The 17661-nt window shown below is 43.5% G+C and overlaps 1 protein-coding gene across 1 annotated transcript; it reads right to left on the minus strand.

Moving 5' to 3' along the window:
• Positions 1-8499: 8499 nt before the first annotated feature.
• Chrna6 (cholinergic receptor nicotinic alpha 6 subunit) lies at positions 8500-16677 on the minus strand. Its single transcript, XM_051182218.1, has 6 exons — positions 16497-16677; positions 14794-14933; positions 12188-12232; positions 11158-11267; positions 10075-11053; positions 8500-8770 (listed from the first exon to the last, which is right to left on the minus strand). The coding sequence occupies exons 1-6, from the start codon at positions 16573-16575 to the stop codon at positions 8639-8641; spliced, it is 1485 nt and encodes a 494-aa protein (XP_051038175.1). The 5' UTR covers positions 16576-16677; the 3' UTR covers positions 8500-8638.
• Between the last annotated feature and the right edge of the window lie 984 nt (positions 16678-17661).

Consider the following 17661-nt stretch of genomic DNA (forward strand, 5'->3'; position numbering starts at 1 on the left):
AGACATGGACTTGGATAATTCAACAAGGACTCCAAGTTATGTTCTTGTGTAGGAGGCCCCTAATTCCTGCATCTATTCATCCCTGCACTCCCATACCCCCTACCCCCTGAACTCCTGCATCCACTGCTCCCCCCAGGCTTTTCCATCTGCTTATCCCTGAATGTCTGTGTTTTGCCCATCCTGGTACTCCTGGTATCTGCCCATCCCCTTGGGGGTTGACCTGAGATGCATACTGGTGCCATGTGGTACTTCTTCTCTACCAGTGTGGGTGAACACATTTTGACAACAGTTTCAGGAATTACACAGGTACGACTCTTGGCCAAGAACACTGTTAGCACACTTGTCCAAGATGGCACTTGTCAATGACTGTTCTGCAAATATGGTGTTCACTGAAAATGATCTTGGTTGACTATGATAGCTCTCTAAGATGGGTGTGACTGTAAGTTTGTTCACTGCATTGCAAAGCTTTTCTAATGGTGCAAGTAGGGGTTCTGGTGATTTGTGACTTGCTGTGAGCTCTCATTAAAATAACTTGGAGCAGAAAAGCAGCCATTATCTAGAACTGCATTCGTTAACACGTGTCCTCCTTCTCTTAGGAAACTAAAAGTGCTTAATATTCTTTGATCATGTCTTAGCCAGTGTTCTATTGCTGTGAAGAGGCACCATTATCATCACTACTCTTATGAAAGAAAGCATTTAAATTGGGGGTTTTCTTACAGTGTTAGAGGTCTAGTTCATTATTATTACGGTTGGAAGCAGAGGGACATGCAGGCAGACATGGTGTTGGAGAGGTAGCTTCCTGTAGGCAACAGGAAGAAAGAGACACTGAGACCGGCTTGGCATTTTGAAACCCCATAAACCCCCCACACCTCCTAATCCTTCTCAGTAGTGCCACTCCTTGATGGCTAAGTATTAAAATATAGGAGTTCTCCCCAGTCCTGGGCACTCCTCACAGCAGCTTTTTTCCTTGTAGAGATTGTAGTTTGCTTTGTGGCTACCTCAGGACAGAAAACCAAGGCTTAGCTATGACTTCATGAATGATAAAGTAAATAAAAGGACAAGTAGTTATTGTCCCCCAGTTTGCCTTGAGTTTTACTCATTACATTTAACCTCTTAATATGCTGGAAAAAGGGCAGTGTTAACATCAGAAAAAATGTTTAGATCGAATTTAGTTTTACATTTTGAAAAACACCAGCATGAGCCGTTTTCCACAGGAAGACTTTCCTGACATAATCAAATACAGAAAAGGTTAAACCTCAGTGTATGCACATGGCTCAGTTTTACCAGCAGCAAAAGTAGAAGACAACATTGTTTCAAGCACAGAAAAGGATATTTACATATTGTAATGATCCTGGGAGAGTACTCCAAAAGATAATGCTAAAGCAAGGAAATCTTAGGCCTGGAGGGAGGGCTCAGTACATAAAGGCGGTGTCTCTCAAGCCCATGGATCTGAGTTTAATACCCATAACCCACCCAGTGGAAGGAGATCCCATTAAGGTATCCTTCAATGGCACCTCCACAAATGCTTTAGCATATGTGTGTGCATACACACAGTCACACACACACACACACACACAAAGGAAAGACATTTTAACTTCACCTGTATACGAAGAAGAATCTGTGGGCAAATTTGGTAGCTGTCCTAATCATTGGGTATTGCAAGACCTGCACAGACAGCTTCTTTTGTTGATCTCATCTTTTGGATCTCTGCTCACCCCACACCTCCTGAAGGGGTCTTCACAGAGCACAGCCCCAGAGATCTCCCTGTCTCTGCTGTTTCACTTTGCACTATGTGGTTTAGAACAGGATTGTTCTTATTTGTTCTATTTGGTAAGGGTGAGCTCTTTACCTATGCCAGTATTATCTCCATTGCATCCCCAAAGTGTCTAAGAGGGTTGAGCATGTAGACAAGGCTTAATATATTTAATGTATTTTCATTAATTAGATAAGATCCCAGAAGGCTTTTAAAAATTTACTTATTTATTCATATTTTATGTATGAGTGCTCTGCATGTACACCTGCATGCCAGAAGAGGGCATTTGATCCCATTACACATGATTGTGAGCCACCATGTGGTTGCTGGGAATTGAACTCAAGACTTCTGGAAGCACAGCCTACACTCTTAACTACTAGCCATCTTTCTAGCCCCCAGAAGGTTATATTTTTAAGGTTATGATTTAATTACAACATTCCCCTCCCATTTTGTCCCTCTGAACCCTCCTGTATACCCTTCTTCATTCTCTTTCAGATCTATGGTCTCTTTTTTTCACTAATTGTTACTGCATGCACGCGCGCGCGCGCACGCACACACACACACACACACACACACACTAATATACATATGTTTCTAAGTATAACCTGTTCAGTCTGTATAATGTTACCTGCATGGCACTAGACAATCAGTTGTTGTACTCTTCCCTGGAGAAGACCACCTCTCCCATTCCCATCTTTTCTTCCGTTATCTATGGTTCTTTGGGCTTGAGGCTTTCCTACATCCAGTTTGACATGCTCATTGGTGTTGTCTTTGTTCAGCCCATGTTTGGGCAGTCATGTTGGTGATACTATATGGTTGTAGCTTCTGGTGTTACATAGAGACACAGAAGACTCCCTTCTTACAATCCTCCTATCCCCTCTTTGGTCCTGTTCCCTAAGTGTTAGGTGTGGGGGTATTCTCTAGGTGTATCAGTTGGGACTGGGCTCCACAACTCTGCATTTTGATTGGTTGTGGTTTTCTGTAATGTTTTTTTTTTTTTTATTTGTTATAAAGAGAAGTTTCTTTGATGAGGGCTGAAGATTGTACTTACTGGTAGGTATAAAAACAAGTGATTTTAGATTGTTGTTAGGGACTATGCTGGCTTAGTGAATTAGTGGTTGTAGATTCTCCTCTAGTAACCATGACTTCACTAGCACTGAATAGTTTGTTAGGTTTTCAGCACCAGGCATGGTTTCCCTCTTTTTGAGTGAATCTTTACCGTTGGTTACCATTAACGCATGCATGCCACTATTGCAGCTGGGGTGTTATCATGACTTGCTGGTCATTGATGAGGTTCATAGGAGTCATAGTTGGTAGGAATGTTGGTTGTCTTCTTGCTTTGGAAGCTTCCATGGCACCTTCTGGATACTACAAGTGTTTGACTGCATTATCTACATGGTATATACTCTTGTGTAGACTCTCCCACCATTCCTAGCTCAGTATATTGCTTTCAGTGTGTACCTTGCAAGAATTATTATTATTTTAACTTTTTATTTATTCTGCATTTCAATCACATTCATCTCTCTGTCCTTGCAACCCCCCTCCCCAATAAAACAAATATTCTGTTGTTGCTCTGTGTCATAGAGATCCTGCAGCTTTGAATCTGCAGGACCAATCCCTTCATGTGCTCCAGCAGATCATAGATGGGGTGGATGTTGGGGCGGGCCAATTCATAACCCTGGTTTTATCTAGGCCTGGGTGGTTGCAGGCTTGGTCAGCATGCCAGTTGGCCCCCATTCTTACCACCAGGGTGAGCTCTCCAGCATTGCCCTGGCTAGTTCACCCTATGCAGCAATGAGCAAGAGGCAGGGCTTGTTCTCTTGCTTTCCTGCCTTTCTGTGTTGACTCACCCACACCTACACCACCAGGGCCAGCTCTACCGTGTTGCCCAGGTGAGGTGCAGGGGCCACTCTCCTTAGTGCTGCAGCTGGTGAGGGGCACGGGCAGCTTTCCTCCTACTCTTATGACTTCAGGACCAGCTCTCCCACCTACCACATGTAGTGGTGGGGATGGAAGGACATCTCTCCCTTGCCCACACCACTGTATGGTAGGTGAGGGGTGGGGCCAGGTCCTCCCCTCATATTCTTATGGCTGACTCACCCTTGCCCAGTTTACAGGGTCAGCTCTACTGTACTGCCCTGGCAGGTGAGGCACAGGGCCTTCATCCCCTAGTGTTGCAGCAGGGTGAGGGACAAGACCCACTCTTATGACTGGAAGGAATTATTTCTTTCATGAGAACATCCCCTAAACAATATTGTCATATTTACCGAAACAGTTCATTTTTGTTGTGGTTTTCTGCCTCAGAGGTACTTTAGTTTTGTAGTTAGTGTGTCTAAAGTAGAACCTGGTACAGGGATGTGTTGTTATGCCTCCTAAGTCCAGTTTAGTCCCCTTGGCAATGGTTTCTTGGGAGGACCAACTCTATCACTAAGAATGTCCCACCTTTTCATTTCTCAGTCTGTTGCTTCAAATGTCACTGACTTGTCCCTTTGTCCCTTCAATTTCCTGCAGTCTAACATGACAACAGCAATCCTAACTGTACTTCTGATTTCACATCATTGGCAGGAATACATCATAGATGGTGAGGCAAAGACCACTGTGCACCCTATGAGCACTCATGCTCTCTGGCTTCTCTATCATTACTGTTATGATTAATTACTAGGTACAGATGGTGACAGTTTGATATCATCTCTATGTCCAGTAGTAAACTGCGTAGCACAGCCTGTGGCTACAGTACATAGTCAATTCATAATATCCATTGCCTTGGACCCTGGAAAGATGGTATGTAACTAGACACATAGACTATAATTCCAGGGAATAATGTTTCCATACAATGCTAAGACGGACCTTTTAAATGCCTCAAAGTTCTCTCTCTTAAGCAAGTAGTGTTTTGTATTAAAAATGGGTTCACTTAATTATGTTGATGGCTATTTCTCATTAACCCAGCGTGCATTTCTTCTTTAGTATATTTTCTGTTCAGTATGCCAAAAAGAAACAGTGAAAATAAAGGCGTTATTATATCTTTGGCTTGTGGTTATGGTCTTATCTTTGAACAACCATCTGAAAGCAGCTGATGTGGATCATAAAGGCTCTGGGAAGGGCTGTCTGCTGCAGGGTATCAGTTCAGGTCTCTGCAGAGTCAGACATGTCCACCGGAGCACTTGAAGATGGCCTCTGCCCTGGGCACCAATGGAGACTCAGACAGACATGGAGATTATAGTATCTGAAGGTACCCAGGGAATGTGAAACAGTGTGATGATCAGCCTAGAAACAGCACCAGGAAGAAATCCTGGATTGTGGTTTGAATATGAAATGGCTCCCTAGGTCATGTGTTTGAATATATAGACCCCAGCTAATGTGGGCCTTGAGATGTGGTCTAGCTAGAAGTGAGTCTATAAGGGTGGGGCTTGAGATTTCTTCCTTCCTTCCTTCCTTTCTTCCTTCCTTCCTTCTTCCTTCCTCCCTCCCTCTTTCCCTCTTTCTTCCTTCCTTTCTCCCTCCCTCCCTCCCTCCCTCCCTCCCTTTTGTTCTTTCTTTCTTTTCTTTTCTTTTTTCTTTTCTTTTCTTTCTTTGAGACAGGGTTTTTCTGTGACTTTTAGAGGCTGTCCTGGAACTAGCTCTTGTAGAGGGCTTGAGGTTTCTTATCCAGCCCTACCTCCTGGTCTCTCCACTTTCTGATCATGGAGGTAATGTGGGCAGTGGCTTTACACTCCTGCTGCCATGCCTTCTCTGCCATGATAGACTATAGCTTCTCAACTGAACGCAAGCAAACCTTTCATTCATAAGGTGATTTTTGTCAAATCCATCACAGTAGTCAAAGAAGTAACTAATATGGGTTATAGTCAGTCTGACCTACAGATGAAAATAACCAGCTTTTAAATCACCCTAGGTGGTGGGGGAATTCAAAAAGGAGTAGATAAGGATCTCTCTGCTTCACCCCAACAGGCCAGATGCTCCTGTTGCAAAGCAGTGTGTTAAGTACTGTTTGTTTATCCAACACTATACCCCTAAAACCCTTCAAGAGGGTCTTAGCTTCTTTAGGGATGTCTGACATATGGTTATTCTGACAGGGAAAGCTCTGTAACAACCTGTTTCACAGAGTACAAGAACTTAGTGTCCAAGGAATAATGGTATCCCTACTCATTGGGACAGGCATAATGGCCTTTTAGACAGTTATAAAAATTTACTTCTATTGTTTTTATCTAAGTATATGTGTGCATGTATGGGAGACAGTGTGTGTATGAATGTATGCCTTATATGTGCATGCCTGTACAGGGCAGGAAAGGACATCAGATCTCCTGGAGCTGTAGCTACAGGTAGATGTGAGTGACCTGGCATGAGTGCTGGGAACTCACTCTGGTCTTTGCCAGAACAGTAACCATTACTCCTGAACCATCATCTCTCCAGTCCCTACTTTAGACATTTCTAAATACCAACTGGAAAGTGTGTGTGTGTGTGTGTGTGTGTGTGTGTGTGTGTGTGTGTGTGTGCGCATGCACCTGTGGTCTTTGGGGAAGAATGCCTGGATTTGTAACTTGTTCAGACTGGTATAACAAAAATCATTGAGCTGTGGAGGTGACTCAGCAGTTAAAGCACTTACTCTATAAGCAGGAGTAATGTCTACAGGTAAATGTCAGGTGGGCATGGCAGCTTGCCTATAAATCCAGCCTGAGAGAGAAGATAGGGGCCATCCCTGGACCAGGTTGGTAATAGACTTGTCATATCAGTGAACTTTGGATCTGACTGAGAGGTCATGCTTCAGTGGATAAGACGGACAATGATCAAGGAATATTCTAAAAATTAAAAACTTTAAATATGTATTTAACAATTCATTTCTTGCTTGTTTACATATTCAGTTCATGCTTTCTTTTGTTCTTTTGAAAAAAAAGTGTTGTAGCTCCTCCTAAATACTTCTTTTTAAAGATGTGTTGCTAGCTTGTTAAATATAGAATCTTTTGATAATTGCTAGGGAATTCCTAGGTAGCTGGGCCAAAAAATCTGGTGTTCTCAAGCATTAAGGATCACTCAAGCATGAAGACATTCAGATGGATTTCCTCCAGTCCCTATCTGAGATCATTCTTACCCTTCATTCTCACAATGCAATTCACAATCCAATGGTAACGTTGGATGGGGAATTTGTTTATACAGCATGTAAGGAAGTTCTACAGCACAACAAAACAAATGTTCTAATTAAAAAACAACAAAAAACTAAAAACAACCTCATGAACCACATGGTTGGCCACTCAGATCTTTAGGAGGATGGAGGCATCACTCAAGGCATCTACTTGGTATAGCTAGACCACTGTTATAGCACAGGCTAAGGTGGGCTTGCTCAAAATCGCTGAGGATCTCAGAGATTTTTTTCTTATATTGTCCAATATGAGCCAGAGGACATCAAACCACCCATCATGAAGCTTCTGTCTGGTGAGTGGCATTGCTGGAATGAAGCCTCATTCCCAAAAGAGACCAGGTATCACCTCTCAAGGATGACAGACAGTCCATCATCCAAGCCCTGCCAAAGTTTGCTGATATTATTTCCAGAGAACAGAATTGGAAGGTAAAACTGAATCATGAAATTGCCTATGCACACAAGCAAGGATTTGCTAGGATAGAAAAAGGGTGGAGTTGAAGACATCTCCTTTGCTGGACTCTGTGGGCTGCTAAGATACACCTGCAAGTAATCACAGTCACAAAACAAGAAACCGGAGTGAAACACTACACTACTCCTAATGTTCTCCCACTTGGAAAAGAAATTGCACCAAATGATACAAAATTCACATTTCTTATAGGTTTTATTTTGTGTCCATGCAGTGAGCATGTGAAGGGTTCATGGGAAAAGACTAGCCAGCTATTTGAAACACAAGAGTGGTTTTAGGTTTTTCCCAATTAGGTTCTTTCATTTGGGTTGCCCTAGCTGTATTCTCCACTACATGATCCTGTGGATCTTTCCCTGCTTGCCTTTTCTAAAAGGCTGTAAGTTTACAGTGGGAAGAATCTACTTATGTTACCCGTAGCACCTAGCACAGTACTGGGTACCAGCCAACTGTCCTGCCAGAACCATACTGCTGTGGTTTGGATCACCCTAAAGGGCGTGTGTTAAAGACTTTGTCCTCTGCACTATAGGGAGGGAATGGAGCTTCTGAGACATGATTCCCTGTAGGAAGAAGTTAAATCATTGGGGTATGCCTTAGAAAGGAGTATTAGTACTCCAGATTCTTCTGTTTTTGCTTTCTTGGTATCATTAAGTGGTCAGCTGCCCTCTACTAGGCACACCTGCCACAGTGATTCGCCTCCTCAAATGTCCAGAGGCAATGAGGCTTTGTGATCATGGACTAAATCTTCTAACCACGAATTCATAGCAACTTCCTCCTTCCACATTGATGATCTCAGGTGGTTTTTCATGCAGACAGAAAGCCAATAATACAACTAATTGAATAGTCTGCTAAGAGACATCATCTGGTTTCTCCTTTAATCATGAATGTGTCGGAGACTAGTGTGAGCTCCATTACAGAGACACGCACAAGAAAGTAGAGTACAGGAGTAGACAAGTGTTGCAAATGTCAGCAGTGTTGCAGAGTTTTTTTTTAGTCTTACACATTTCAACAACTAACAGGAGCTTCAGATAAGAGAGACTCACTTTTCAGTGTGGACTGATGCTAGCTGTGGGGCCTAGCACCATGAGGAGCTCTGGGCTCCAAGGTGGTAAAACACTCTAATGGACACCCAGTACAACGAAGACTTTTTCAGGCTCCTATGGTTGTAGTAATGACCCCCTTTCCCTTCTTGTTGTGGTTTAGGAGATGGGTACTTGGTGTTTTCTTGCAGTAAGTAGTTCAGAACAAATACAACAACTAAAAGATTAAGAAGGCAAAAGGAAAATACAGATTAAGATTTCCCTGTGTTCCCAAGCAGTGGCTGTAGAAAGAGCCCCACAGTTCCAAACACACAGACGATTATAAACACCCAGAGGAAGATCCTGTCCACCACCATGGCCATGTATTTCCAGTCATCTTCTACCTGAAATGTGAACAAAACAACAAGGCTAGCTTTAAAATCCAAGACTACAGGAAGACATGCTTTGTCTGATGAATAGTGGTCCCCCCAAGCAACTTTCTCCAATACTTTCAAAATCAATTGTTGGTATTATGTTTGCCTGCCTGTGTCTCCTATGTGGCACTCATTGCCTAAGGAGGGTAGATATATATCATGGGTGGCTCATAGAGCTGGGTATTTACTATGCTGAAGACTTTTATGACCCCTTCTCTGTGACAAAAGACCCCTTTCCTGATTCTAGGGATGATTTCCCAAAGTATCTTCTTGAGAATCTAGTTCTTGTCAGTTGTGCACAAGAGAGCCTGGCACTTTGGGGGATGTGAGTGTGAGGGTGTGGGGTATGTCTGAGTACCCCTGATACAGAAATAAGCAGCCACCAGACCTCAAAGTGATGGACTTGTACATACTTGAAATCTTTCTAGTCCCAAACTTCTAACCTTCTGCTATGGTCTCTGTGGGTTGTGTATTAGGAAACCTGCATGGCATGATAGTTCAACATAGGAACTATGTACATAGGAAAAGATGCTGGCCTGGAGATAAGCTCATTAGCCATTCCTGTTCTGTGACATGTGATATGACAGGCATTTCCAGGCATCAACAGGGTGGTATTGGGGGGTCCTGATATCCTTTCACTAGTGGTTACAGATGCAGGAGCTATAGTATGTAGCAACTCCAGACAATTGGTAAGAGCTTTCAGAAGCCTCAGCTAGTCAAGGGGTGACATGGAGAGCTGGCACGGTAGCTTTGAGTTCTTGCTTTGGGGAAGGAGGAGCTGAGTTGCTGGCATGAGTGTGTGGGTGACAGGAGCAGACTGTGTGCAGGCTGAGCATATCTCCACAGCGTTTTCGATTTGTGCCTATGTCCACCTCTAGTAGAGGAAGTGTAACTGGAGCTGCTAAGCAGCTCATATCCTTCATCCTTGAGACTTCAGGCAGCACCACAATCAGTTCTCCTTTTCCTTTGGGCAGTCTCCCTCCTCACCCTGTCTTTGCTACTGTTTGCTTGGTTGGGGCTTGTCCTCCATGTGTAGGATTTTACTATAAGTAAATGCAGATTGAAGAGTTGTTGTAGGGCTACGTATCATCTTACTATAGCTACCTAAGATCTAATCCAGGTTCCCCAATGCTGCGTGATAACAGAGCTGGTCTTATATGATTCTGTCTGACTATGTCATAAACATGACTCCCACACATGATCTAGTCTGGACTCTGAAGTGTCTATAGGCATGTAGGGGTGCAGCTGGCTGGAGGAAAGGGGTATATGTTTACCTCCTTTGTTTCATTGTGGTTCTTCATGTTTTCTGCTATGAATTGGACACTGTTGATCACATCTTCCACATCTGGTGAGTGCTCTGAATTCTCTGCCATCCACCCTGTGGGCTGCTGACTCCATCTTCTCTTGCTAGGGGATGTCTCACTTGATTTTTGATAGCGGCTGCTTTCCTTCAGAAGTTTGGGCTCTCTTCGATGAACAAACTTGACTTTGGCAGGTCTCTTAGGAAGGCTTTTTGGGTCCTTAGCATCACTTACTTCCCTTGTCTTATCCAGAGGCCTCCTCATCATCAGAATTGAGGGGAAAACCTGAAGGAAAATAGTCTTCACCCACTTGGGCATGGTATGTGTTGCTGGGGTGCGGTAGTGTATGTTCAAAACAAACACTGTCACCACAATGGACAGTGTGACAAAGATCATGGTGAATAGTAGATACTCCCCTACCAGTGGGATCACAAGAGATGTGGATGGGATTGTCTCAGTAATCACCAGCAAAAAGACAGTCAGAGAGAGCAGAACTGAAATGCAAAGAGTTACTTTCTCACCACAGTCAGAAGGGAGGTAAAAGACCAACACGGTGAGAAAGGAAATGAAGAGACAGGGGATGATGAGGTTAATAGTGTAAAACATGGGCAGCCTCCTGATATAGAAAGAGTAGGTAATGTCTGTGTAAATCTCTTCACAACAGTTGTATTTGATGTCATGCTTGTAGCCAGAGGCATCAACAATTTCCCATTCGCTGTTTTCCCAGAAGTCATTCATGTCCACTTTAGAGCCAATGATCAGAAGGTCAATTTCAGCCTTGTCATAAGTCCAGGAACCAAATTTCAGGGAACAGTTTTGATGATCAAAAGGGAAGAAGGTGATGTCCATAGGACAAGAACTCTTGAAGATGGCTGGTGGGGTCCAGGTTATCATGCCATCATACTTAACAAGAGCTTTGGTCTTGCCTTCCACTTGGAAGTCACCAACAGCACTGCAAGAAAGACCACACACTGTTAGCAGCACGGTCCCTTTGCTGTGAGTCATGTGGCCTAAAGACTTTGAAAATTGACTATGACTCTGTCTAGCTATGCATACTTATTATATAGAACAATGTCTGGTTTCCAGATCTTATCTGCTGGAACACGAAGTGTCTCAATGCCATCATACTCCAATGGATCCCATTGTAATTTGTAGTCCTTCCAGATCTAAAAGTAAAGAGATATAAAGAGCCATTTCTGGTTGTGGTGATGGTCTTACTTTGTTCTAACTTTTGTTAAATTCATTCTTTAATAATTTAATACACGTACACTGGGGGTTCTGATTACTGCTGCCACCTACCCTCTTTGAACTCCAGTCCAACCCTTTTTACCCCCTTCCTCCCTACAAGTCCCTTTCACTTTAAAAATGGATAAGAACCCTTTTTGAAAAATGGCATCATAACTTTTCCCAAATATTTTTGTTGGTTCAATAGTTTCCTTGATTAAAAAGTAAGATATTTTTTGGTTGTGAGCCTAGCCTTTAACAGCTGAGTCATCTCTCCAGCCGAAAAGTAAGATATTTTGAAGAATAACTGGTCCCTATTAAAAGCAAGGAATTATAACCATGGGCACAGGGAGCTAAATAGCTGAGTTGATTTGGGCATACCTATAACAAGCTAACTGGCTAAGATTTAGGTTTTATACTGTGTTTCAGGGACTACTCCAGTTCAAACTGTTTGTATGCATGAGGATGAGTCTATTGCACTGTGTACACTATTTAGACTTTTAAGAGCAAAGGCAGTCTAACTTGTAAAAACCAGCTATTGGTTATTAATATGTTCTCCAGACCTCAACCACTGACCTCCTGGAGCTATCAAAGAGGAAAGTAACCATAAGACTTGGGCCTCCAGCAATTGATAAAAAGAGATCTGAGAGCAGAAAGTAGAAAGGCCAGAGGGCTCCATGTCAAAGGCAGTAGGCTCTGTCCATGTGCTGCCTGTGTTAATCTAGCTGCAACCAGAGCAGAGCCTGAGGATATTCTATATCTGTCATAGGTTGGAGAGGGCGAGAGGTAATGTAGTGGGTTTATTATTGAGTGGACACATGTGACCACAATTCAAAGTGGGAGACACATGGGAGATACATACATGACGCAGCCATAGATTGGTTTCCATGATCTGGTTGACTTCATCCTGGGAGGGAGAAATAAGAAATAATATTTTCAGCCTTCCATGTATTTGCTAATGCAAGTCTATGTGAAAATTATGGCTAAAAACTGACAAATCTAAGTTAATTGTGCTAATGGAGGCAAGCATGAAGATGGAGAGAACTAAACTTGAACTTCCACAGAATTATGGTATTTTTACACTTGTCCCCACTCTGTTGGCTTAGAAATGATATATGGCTTCAAAATGTTGCTCCCATCTCATTTGAATTCCAGCTTCTCTAGTAATCTTTTCTCATCACCTCATCCCATAAAGCCTGCATGAAAGGTGACAGGAGGAGGGCAGAGGCTTAGGGACAATGAGGAGAAGCCCTGTAGATGGTGACAGGTGCTCACTGTCTCTACATATGCCCCATGGCCTTTCCTCAAAGAAGCTTGGAACTCCCTTTGTGCATTTGCCATGGGATCCAGACTGAAACAACAGCTTCAGCCCACTAGCAAGTTGGCTAGCTGAAACTGGCTATCTACTCCCTATATATTTCCTTCCCCAGCCCAAGTACCCTTCAGCTACAAAGGACACTCATACTGAGTGACCACTTTGTGCCCCGTTACAGAGTGGACCAAGCTCCTGCTTTCACATGGTCTTAGCTGCTGGTTGGGGAGACACAAAACCAATAATATATGCATATACATATATAAAATACAATTTGATATAACAAAGAGAGGTAGAGTGGTCCATGTGTGCACACACATCTGTTTTATATAGGAGTCAAAGAAGGCTTCTCTGAGGAGGGACTGTCCAAGTAGCCCCTTAAGTGACAGGAGGGGACATGCAGGCATCCCTTGTCACCATCTTTAGTACAGTTGATTGACTTCTTTTTTTCTTTCTTTCTTTGTTTTTTTTTTTTTTTTTTTTCTTTTTGAGACAGGGCTTTTCTGTGTATGTAGCTTTGTAGACCAGGCTGACCTCAAACTCACAGAGATCTACTTGCCTTTGCCTCCCGAGAGCTGGGATTAAAGGTGTGCTCCACCACTGCCCAGCTAGTACAGGAAAGCTACTCAAGACACACCTAGATGACAGGTAGGTCACAGCACAATAGTTTGGTATTGATGGTAGGTTCTTAGCAGTCATCAGGAGAGTCTAAAATCTTACTTCCCAGGATTTCAGAGGCCCCTATAGAGTGAAGGACCCAGCTGTGTTGAAGTTTCTAGGCATGGCTCTGACAGTCGCTCTTCCCATTCCACCCAGCTGCTCACTGGGCTCTACTCCTTCACTCCATGGTTACTGCTACCCACCCTGGAGAGGTCCAGAAAGAGACCATGCCAAGTTTCTCCCCAGCAGTGGGTCATATGAAACCATCATGGACAGTGATATTTGTAAAGGTTAATAAGAAGAGTTAGAGAAATGGGACCTGCACAGCTTCACAGTTACCCTTCTTGATTAGGGCCTTTTGGTCTTGAGTCATCTTGAATCTGTCGGGTCTAGCAGAAGCTTTGCCAGTATATGCACTAGCAGTTGGTCAAACCCAGATAAGCTCTGTTGCCTCTGTCCCATGAGGTCTTAGAGATAACTGGGCCTAAGTACCACACATCCTCTAAAACTTGATGTTGTGACGTGACGTAAAGCTGAACAGAGGGTGGCCCTTTAATACTTCAGGTGATACTTGGTTTAGTTTTCTACCTTCTAGTAGCCCAGTCCCCATGCATCCTGGCCAGTGTAAAACCAAGAAATGGTCAGAACAGATACAAAATAAATGGTTTTTAATGGGCTGAGTGGATCTAACCAGGTAAGAAGAAACATCTGGCATTTGACACATATGCTAGTACTTACTAGGATACGTACATGTCCAGTCTAGAGTTAAAGGAACAGTTTGGGTCAGCAAAGTTAACTGGGCAGTGTAGACTGGAGAAGTCTGATGGTGTTTGCCTAAATGTTGTAGTTAGGTCTTTCCCTAAGTATACCTAGAGAAGTCACCCCCCATGCTGTCACCCACAGGACAGGTGTTGTAGGGCAGGAGGTTTCTTCCCTACCCTTGGGTTGGGCTGGAAGATGACAGGCTTCTTCTATGTGTAAGACAGCCTTGGGGACCATCTCTAATGCCCTCTCTGGTGACACCCCAGGCTTCACTTAATTTCCTAATCTATCTAGTAGTGCAATTGGGGTTGAGCTAAGACCCCTGATGGACTTTAGACTTTTCCACCTCCTGTCCCTGGAACCAGAGAAAGAAGATTATTTAGAACAACAGTAAAAGAAAGAAGGAAAACCAAAAGAGCCTCACTTCCACTTGCCCTTGAACATGATCCCAATGAACTTACAGAAGGTACAGAGTCTGGCACATAATTCAGCTCACTTCAAACCTCCCACTTGCCTTCATGTCTTTATTTCATAACCTGACTCTGAAAGAACTTCTAATCATGGGAACTCTGAGCAAGGACAGCATTATGTAGGGCCTTGAGGGACCCTTCTCATGTAATCTGGCATTCACTTTTAAGTTGTGCGATGGAGTTCTGTGCCTACTGGCGGCACAAAGTGCAAGAACGCTGGAAACTCAGCCCTCTGGGAACATGTCTGGAGTCTGAGACACTCACCACATTCGCCAGTTGTGTGATTGCCAACTCAAAATGCACTGTGACAGGATCAGAAACATTTTCCACCGGCCGGATGAATCTGTTGTAGCCAGCAAACAGCTTGTGGAAGAGCTGCTCTTCAGATGCACAGCCTGTACAGCCTGTGTGCAGAAAGGGGAGAGCATCAGAGAAGGGCTATGGGAGGGCCTGAGCTGGCTCCTCCCCTGGACCAAGCCTACTGTCTCAGTCAGAGTCTCATCACTGCACCAGCTAGGCCCACTCCTGCTGGCACTAGGGCAGCTCAACCTCCCCACCCCCCTTAAACCTTGCTTGCTCTTTCAACATTGAGATACAGCAACTCCATAGGCTTCTCAGAACTAGTACAATGTCCACAAAGTGATCTCAAGAAGACTGCCTATTGAAGTCAAGGGCACCATAAATGTCATGGGATAGGATGTCACAAGAAGGGAAATTGTATCACTAAACACAGCTCATAGCACAACCACCGAATTAGAAGCTCTGCAAGAGTTCTGGAGGTATGTAGATTTATAAATGGCAAGGCTGGCACCCTCACCAAACAAATACATATCTAATCATTGCCTAGATCCTCAAAAGCCAAGCCCTTTAAAAAATGTACCTTGGAGTCATGCATTTTTAGATTTGTCAGCATGCAAAGATTTTAAAGTGAGTTCACTTAAATAAGTCCTTTAAAAGCCATTGCAAATTGGTTCTCAGTACCCCTATTAGCCATTATACTCTGCACCATGGTGCCACCTGTGCCTGTAATTCTTTAAGAAGGCATTGGATTGGTTTCTTGCCTCCAATGCACACAACTCACTTCCATAACACGCCACTGAAACACACCCCTACTGTTTGTTTTGTACAATTCAAATTTGACTCCACGAATGCTAATACCCAAATTTTCCCAAAAGATTTATACCTGGAGAGAAGAAGAAGAAAAGAATGGGCTTGAAAGCCTGACCAGGTGAAACAACACAGGGTAACTGCTGTCCCTCAAACACCGCTTCATGCGTCTATTTGGAAGTGCTGAATGCTGGGATAGCAGCAGGAAAAAACCTTTTTACCTGTCACCTGCCATTCACCAGTGTAATTAACCACAATGAAAATATTTCTTCAGAAGCCAGTGAGAAACCTTCCTGGCTAGTGTTGCCATTTCCCTCCCACGAAACTCTTTTGGGGAGCTCTCTATCAGCCTCCCTGACATCTAGTAGCACAGAGGTTGGGGTTGGGGTGAAGAGGTATGTGATCTGCTCAGCACAGCAGGCATGTCTGAGCCAACTTTTAAAACAAGCCAGCTCACTCAGTATAGACAATGAGACAGGTCTCACCAGTGAGGACAATTACTTACAATGGGAGGCTTCATAAGCTGGGTAGTTAAGAACCGGCAAACATATAAACCACTCTGTGAAAAATATATTACAAATAGCCACAAATAAATAAGTGGAGCATATTGATAGCACAAACGGCTACAAAAACAGGTGACTCTGTGTGCTAATCAGGAAGATGTAGTTTAGTTTGAAGAATGAAATATTATTTACAGTATAGTTCAATGTTTTCCCCACACTATTGTCCAAATCTTATCTGTTAGGTTAAACATAACTAATAAAAGTCATCATCTGGTCATTTGGATCTAGTCAAGATGAGAGAGGAGAGTGAATGCATGGAACAAAAAAACATTCTAGGACATAAGCCAAGTAACTTACCTTTAAAGGAAGCCAAGAATCCACATAACCACAGACACAAACCCAAGTGAAAGGATCCCTGGTCCTGGATCATCAGCATGATAAAAGCACCTGAATTCCGATTTCTGCAAAGGGCGGTAGAAAAAGCAGCTGTCAGACAGCTACAAGAATCAGACCATTAAAGCCACAGACGCTCATGGCAATCTTCTGCGAAATGAAAACCCGGAACATTCACACAGCTGCTCCAGCATCACAGGCTGGAGCAGATGCGAAGGGCAAGGAAAGCTAGCACTGCTGCTTAAGAAGGGCTGTCACATTTCCTGTCACCCTAGATCTCTGTGTGAGAAAGATGAAGAAAGCCACTGGGCAGACCTAGACCTGCTGCCTCACCCACTATTCTTTAGGCCACTGGTTCTCAACCTTCCCAATGCTGTGGCCCTTTAATACTGTTCCTAATGTGGTGACCCCTAACCATAAAATTATTTTTGTTGGTACTTCATAACTATACTTTTGCTACTGTTATGAATTGTAAACATCTGATATGCTGGATTTCTGTTATGTAACTACTGTGAAAGGGTCCTTTGACCCAAGGGGCCTTGATCCACACATAGGTTGAGAACTGCTGCTTTAGCAACTAAGCACATATTTACTTGGCTCCCACTAAAGGAAAAGAAAAATCACATTGAGTTTGCTGTGTAATTGAGGCTTACTGGTGAGGAATCACTTTAAAATATCCCAATTCCTGTCTTCATTGGGACAGTGTAGGGGACATGTTTGTGTCTGCTTAAGTTTCCTAATGCTAGCTCTCCAAGCGCCCTGCTCTTCTGGGTGTTGTGACCCCAGATCAGAAGAGAGATCAAATTTCAAAGAACAAAGGAAACAGCTACCCACCAGATATTTTCCTGTTTAATTACCTGGGACAGGGGTGTTGATTAGGTTTTTATTTTCCCCTTTTCTTTGGAGCTGTGGTATGAGTAGGGTTCTGATTAACTGGCCATTTGGCTTAGATCTCAGCATTGCTTGAAGAGGAAGCAGACAGTAAAATGTTATAAGTCAAGGGGTTCTCAGAGTTTAGGACCCACCTGCGAAAGCAGCACACTTTGCCCATTGACAGGCTCAAGTCCTCCCAGCTCCCGGCAACAGAGGAAGAACTCACAGACAGGGCCTCAGGCTGGGTCCTTCAAGC

Source organism: Phodopus roborovskii, unplaced genomic scaffold (genome assembly GCF_943737965.1).
Source record: "Phodopus roborovskii unplaced genomic scaffold, PHOROB, whole genome shotgun sequence".
Classification (NCBI taxonomy): domain Eukaryota; kingdom Metazoa; phylum Chordata; class Mammalia; order Rodentia; family Cricetidae; genus Phodopus; species Phodopus roborovskii.